Source organism: Olea europaea, unplaced genomic scaffold (assembly GCF_002742605.1).
Source record: "Olea europaea var. sylvestris unplaced genomic scaffold, O_europaea_v1 scaffold682, whole genome shotgun sequence".
In the NCBI taxonomy this organism is placed as follows: Eukaryota; Viridiplantae; Streptophyta; class Magnoliopsida; order Lamiales; family Oleaceae; genus Olea; species Olea europaea.
Window position 1 is genome coordinate 347,210 of NW_019265206.1, and position 7,139 is coordinate 354,348.

The 7,139-nt window shown below is 35.3% G+C and overlaps 1 protein-coding gene across 1 annotated transcript; it reads right to left on the reverse strand.

The window, feature by feature from the left end:
• Position 1: 1 nt before the first annotated feature.
• Positions 2-6,928, reverse strand: LOC111390456 (the record flags this gene model as incomplete). The annotated part of the gene is made up of 10 exons (XM_023015505.1): positions 6,534-6,928; positions 5,197-5,344; positions 4,610-4,764; positions 3,456-3,638; positions 2,740-2,815; positions 2,199-2,276; positions 1,496-1,581; positions 865-938; positions 398-443; positions 2-103 (listed from the first exon to the last, which is right to left on the reverse strand). Coding segments are annotated over exons 1-10 (1,227 nt in total), but the record flags the coding sequence as incomplete, so codon positions are not given.
• Positions 6,929-7,139: the final 211 nt, after the last annotated feature.

The following is a 7,139-nucleotide window of genomic DNA, read 5'->3' on the forward strand; positions in this document are numbered from 1 at the left end:
ATCCACAAAGCATGTGTTTCGGCCACATGTTGACTCTACCATGCATGGGAATCAGCACATGTGGGGAAAGATCCATAAATTTGCAAGTTGTGCGGAAATAATCCTGTAGAAGAAGTCAAAATTTTAAAATAAGATCTCCAGTAAAGGAGAATAATAATAAAAACGACCTTGCTCCTCTTAGGACATTAAAAAATAAAATAGACATGAAAGTCCATGGCCCTACAGCTACTTGTGAGTGGGGGTTATATGAAATTAAAATGTGTATTATGTCCCCAATCATGTCTTGTTCTCCATTGCATTGAAAATGTAAAAACCAGGTTCTTTGAAGATGAAGAGAAATTTGCGTTTCTAATTTGCATAACAGTAAATGGAAGAAAAAATATTGCAATATACTTACACTCATATTTCCACCAGATGTAATATCCAAGAGGGCACTTCCTTGGCTGAAATAAATCCATATAGTCATCAGCTCAGCACTTAACCAAGAAAAGTGAGGTATTTAAACTGAAAGAAACATCTCCAGAAAGAGATGCACAAACTACTTAGTCCAACATGATTAAATTACAAAAGAAATTTTAGCAATCACTGATAACTTTCTCCGGAAAAGAGTAAAATACGATAACTTTTTTTTGGGACTTAAAACTTTTCATGGTTTTTGGCCCTTCTAACTTGGTCGAACGTGATTGAAATCTCTAAAGAAATTCTACAGAGGACAATAATATATGGTCATTACAGCACACATGGTCAAAGTTCTTGAAACATCAATCACGTACAGATAGGAAAGCCAAATTAATTAGAGTACCCTTCCCTTCATACAATGTGGATAATTAAATCTGATTAAAATCTTCTTCTATGGTATCTTACCCCACACAATGATCACCCACTATCAGTGAGTGAGTACTGACGTGAAGCAATGACATGTGACCATCCGTATGCCCCTGACAAGATTTCCCAAAAGCACAAATTGTTACATATTTCAACAGAAAGGGAAAAAAAAAACAGAACATATCATATATCTCAAATTTGCAGATTTCAAAACAAGCACGAGAAAAGGATTAAGTAGCTTGAACAAACAGCCAAAGCAATATGCAGGACAAGGACTTGAAATGATGTAGGGAGGCTCATGCCCTAAGACCAAAGATATAAGCCAAGATTGGCTGGTGCAATAAATACATCCAGGAAGGAATTAGAGCTCTGACATAACTCTAGGATTATGTAGGGGTTCAACATAAAGTTAGAGGATGATATAACTTTGACTAATGCAAAAAAGGAGTGAAATACTAAAAACTGGTGGAACACAAAGCTATTTCTTATAGTCTAACGGACAAAAGCTCGAATGAGTTCAAGAGTGGGAACACAATGCTGCTGGCTGAAGCTCAATTTATTTAAACTGGTTGAGCTTCTAGTAGATATCAAAAGGCAGAAATATCTAGGAAGAGAAATAATTGAAAACTGAAAACTGATTAGAGGAAAAAGGTTTGTCCATAAAAATTACAGGAGCTGAAATGATTCTCAACCGTTGACCACCGATGCAAATTTCTTCAGATCCCAAAACTGGAACGTAGTCAAGAGACCAATCATCTGCATTAAGAAAAATAACTTCAGAAGTTTCATTTATCGGGTGACAAAAATCTTGTACCGCCCCTCCCCCCACCCCCACACCATCACACACACAGACATTTCATATTGAAAGATACCTTCCCTTTCAGGTCTCCAAATGATGGCCACTTACCAGAAAGGCAAATGACGCTAGTAGTTTTTCCCAATTTTCCCCTACTATCATCAATATTGGATTCGCGAAATTATCTCTTCTGTTTAAAATACCAGAATCAAAAGAAAAAACAATCTCTTCTGCTTTTACATTTATTGACAGACAGTATTTTGATGATCCAGCCACTATTATTTGAAACCTTTTTATTTTACTCAATACATAATCTTACATCATTGGTTTGAGACATTTTAATCAGAAACTATCTTCAAAACTCCAAAAGTTTTCAGCTGTTACACTAGAGCACTGCAATGTACCATAACCTTGCCTTCAATTGAAATTTATTCAGCTTGGCAATTTAAATCAATTGCTTTGATGTCAGAATTAAAAAAAAAGATAAATTTTGCAACTTCCATAAGAGGATCTAGCAATTTCATTTGTGAACCTATCAATAGGCACATGGCATAAATTAGATGGTTGGCATCTTCACCTTTTTGAATCCGGCGCATGGTACTTTCATGAGCCAAGAGAACAGCATCAGGTTTGCACTTCTGAACTATTGAGAGACCTGAGAGCAATCAGTGCAATTAAATGACTGTACACATAAAAGATATCTGATCTCTGCTTTTCGGTATACAAACAAATGACGTGGTGACTAGAAAACTTATCCCAGTTGTAAAAAGATTTTGAAAATAGACAAAGTACTTATCTAAGAACATTAAGCCCCTGTTTGGGCTCCATTAAAATGTTAATGCGTTTATCTCTTTCTTCTTTTCACTAGTTCATCAGAGAAGAGAATAACAGTAACTAGAACGACTACCAAAAATGGAAAGAGAACTAATTAACAGGTGCAATAATTATGATTGCATCCTATGTAATTCTTTTATATCCATTTTACAATTATTTAGGAATGAGAACACCTCCATCATAATTTTCTAAACATTAAAAAAATAAATAAATAAATAAATAATGAAAAGTCCGTTAAAACAAAGTGAAAATTCTAGATGCAGATTATATTTTCAAATGCTTACCGTCAACATGATCATGATGATGATGGGTTACAAAAACGATCAACTTTCGTGGAAGTGCAGCAATGATTTGTTCGAGCTGACAGTGCAAGAGAAAGCAGAACAAATGGCATGATTAATAGTAATTGGGCAAACATTCATAGCATCAAATCAAAGATTGATTTAGTTACAAAGTTTTTATGAAATAGCAATACTCGTTACTAACTAAAAGCAATATCTATGGCCATTCCGCAAAGTTCTCTTCCGATGTCAGTTTAAGGTGAATAGCAGAATGCGAATACAGTAACTAATTCGGCCAAGGTAATATTTCCTTTGGTAACTCACTTGAAACACAAGCGAATGCTAAATTGAGAAATATATTACTATCATTATTGTGCATTTTATTTTATAAATTGAACCACTCTAAAACCAAAGAACAACAGCTGACTTAAAAACGATGACTACGTAACTGAACTGATCCTTGAATTTCTCAAGCAGGCACCGAGTTCACAGTTCAAAAATAATCATTTACACAATTCCGTGGTGTGACATTCACCAAATCCAAATTTCATAGCAGGTCCTACACGGAACCGTTTGTCAAAATTGTTTTAAAGAGTTTCAATTAGGAAGGATCACGCATAAAGTGTCCATTTTTTAAGGACTATAAGTCTGTACAATTCAATTTTTAAAGTGATACATCATTCACCTCTTTCCATTTTTTTTTCTTTTTCTTACTGTACCTCTTTATGCATAATAGACTTGCATCCTGGATCAACAATCAATGCCTCTCCACAAGTAACAAAACTATCACCATCGCAGCCATCATAACTAGTCCCAGGAAAAAATACAACTAAGTTTGTAGTGTGGAAAGGCTTTGCTGTTCTGCTTCCCATGGGAATAAGTTTAACACCTGGAGGATACTCCTGCATAATAAACAAACTGTGATTTTATTTAAGCAATATAAACAAAACATCAACATCAACAAAGTGAAACTGCATGTACATATTTAAGTCTGACTAAAAATTCAGTCAATAAAGAAAATTGAATCGCTCCAGACACTTTAGAGTGTATAGCTGAATGTCAGAAAATATCAAGAGACAAGATTTGGACTTATCTCGAGCAAGATTTTTACAAATATCTGAACATTTCTAAGTTAATGACATGTAATTTAGGATAAGCATAATTGAGTGAAGCATGATGTACATAACATAGAACTCTGTAGAGTCCATATCCCACATGGACACTAAGCCAGTGCAAATGCTTCTACTATTCTAGTTGTTCATGTAACCCATTAAAACCTTAAGCGACAGTTGAAAGTAAGGGCTTTGGTTCAGGCCTGCATTAGTTTCTAAGAAATAAAGTTCCAACACTAGGACTGGAAACAATGAAATTCTCCGGCTGCAACCAGTTTTCCAATGCCTATGCCACCATCAATAATTGTGTCACATATAAGATGAGTATTGACTATTTATTCCAGACCAGGACCACTGCATCAAAAAAGATAATTAATAAGAAGAGAACGGGAAAAAATTTTGAGGACCTGATGTCAAAATATTCCAATCTTGACATTTTCCACACTGTTGAGATTGGGGTGATAACTGAAACTTGCTTTCCATTATTTCTTATTTGTAAAGTCCAACTTCCCACAGCAAACAACATGACAGGGTATTTTAATCCAATAGTAGGATGGTGGTTGAACTATGAAAACAAATATTATAGGACTTGAATTAGTGAAAAATCAGTTTTCTTAAAGATCGGGTTGGTTGTCAATCCAACATTATCATTACCCACGCTCAGAAAGGTCCATACAGGAAATTGTGTTGGGGGGGGGTGTTATTATGATACGGAGATTGATTTAGCTCACAAAACCCAATCAATACCGCAAAAAACAAACCTGACATCTCAAAGTGGAAGAGATTTGCAATTTTGAGGATTTCATTGAATCATTCAGACAACCAATGAAAATTAGTGGTCCTATACGATCATTATGAGGCTTCACTTCAATAAGCATATCAGTGCAGCCTTTGGTGCTCATCCACTTACAGATATCTGCATGTAGGTACAACATAAATTATTTAAGCCTCAAAGAAATGACTAAGTATCAATGAAAGCATTTATAGATAATTCTCTTTTCTATTCAGAAGAAAGTCTCTTTTTATGAAACTAAAAGATGTGCTATAAAAATGTTAAAAAAAAAACTTTATAGAGGCGATATTGCAAATCCAGCATGCCCTATACATGATCGCCAGCAATTATGCACTTTATAAGATGAAAGAAATAAAATCAACATTTTATTGTTCCCTGAGCCAGTTGTTGCAAGCACTTATTTCAATTTTTTTTTTTTTCAATAAATGTAGAATTAAAGAGTCTATCTTTATAAGCCCCAGCAAAATGGTGCATGGAATCGTACAAATTTAAGCTCTTAAAATCCCTGATATCGATAAATTGCTGTCAAAAGTATCTACAATAACACGATCGGACCTTTTAATTTCCCATCTCGGGGTCCCAATTTTCCAACGAGATACGCAGTCTTAACCGGGATTCCAGGACCAAATTCAGGCTCTTCTACATACTTCAAGAACTTCCACTTTACCTCACTGGCTGTCCCAAAGCCCACTTGATTCAGCACCTATACCAAAGTCATTAAAAATAAATATAAAACACCAACACTAGCTACATATGATTTTCAGGACTTGTAATGTATTCTCAATAACTACTATTGGTACTAACTCCAACATATACAAATAAGAAAAACAAGAATGAAAATCCAGAATTTTTTTAACATACTCAGATAAAAATATTCAGCAATAGCAAACAAATTTTTCTAAGAGGTATGGACCATGATATACAATCAAACCATCCAATTACTATAAGGCCAAACTTTTTTTTGGTATGACAAGGGAAAGGAAATGAAAAACATGGTGGACTCAGACCAATACAGGCAGCTAAAAAAATTGTTCTTTATTCATCATTCATCAGCGGTCTGTTTCAGATGAGAAAGTACAGGTTACAAATAATCAGTTTAAATATGATCAGTATTATATGAGATTAAAAATTAGCACATTCTTTCCCTTCACATAAAAACGGAAAATCTGTGATAACCTAATTTAATTAAGTCTCAGTAAATTCAACGTAACCATTTGAAATGTCAGTAAATAAATACCAGATTTTTTAATAGATTACATATGGACCCTATGTAAAATGGAAACCTGGATCTACTTTTAAAAGCGTCCCATATCAGGCTCATCTCAGCCTCTTCTCGCACTTGTTTGTTTTCATGAACTAGCCAAATTCATTATTACTTTGACAGCTAATGTGTCCAAAATTCAACTTGTCGAGGATGGAGCACCGAGCACCGAGCGTATTCAGCTCAAATGAACTAGAATGATCCAAGCTTGCTTAGTAAGTACATTGACAATCATTTTGAACCTACTAAAGGGGGCAACTTCCCCTCCCCAACCACTCTTTTTAAGGATCAAACTAAAAGGTAGAGTTGAACCTTAACAATTAGGTTGCCTATGCTCAACACATAAATATGTTGTCACATTTCAGCATAGCATGTAATTACAGTCGATTTCGAAATGGCGTTCAATGCTAAACAGGACCGCTGCAAATCTTAAGCCAAAGTAAAGTATAATGAATGTGCTGTGCTAGGAATCACATTTTCTTTTATGGGAAATGAAAAAGACAGACTATTTGTATCGATTGCAACCAGGTTATTCAAGAATCTCATTTCAATTTCCACATTCTAGCCGGATTTTAAAAAATAAAGTAAAACTAGATACTTATTTCTTTTCCAGTTTAATTGAGTAGGATACCTGATCGAGAGCTAATTTAAGATCAAACTGATTCAATAAACCAATTTTTTCCAATAGAGATGAATCCTCGGCTCCAACCGAAGTATGTTGACTTAATGGAGAATCCAGTGAACTCAAAGGTGCGAAAGGCAAATCCCAGAGGTCAGAATCTTGGTAAGAATCATATTCAGGATCGTTGAATTTGGGTGGTGGGGTTTGCTTGATGAGAAGAAATTCTTCATCGTTTAATGGGTTCTTGATGATCACCGCCAGATTCACTCTGTCAACGTGACTGCCCATTTACTGAATTTGAGAGAAAGCAGTGAAGGGCAACCGTTGTGTGCAAGGTATAAATGATACAATGAAGTTTGTGATTGACGACCCAATTTATATAGTCGGGTTGATCTCTTGCCGCCCGGGAGACACGATGCCCAATGCTCAGGTGGCAATCCCACGTTAGTTGCGGGCCAATTTTATTTTATTTTATTTATTTTTTATTTTTTTAATCCCCTTCACTTTTCCTTGTTCTTCCTTTTCGTTTATCGTCAATGTACTTTTCCCCTTCTCATTCGAACACGCTGTGCCTCCTAATTTCCGTTTCTCCCATCCGCCGCGGCGCCCCAGTAG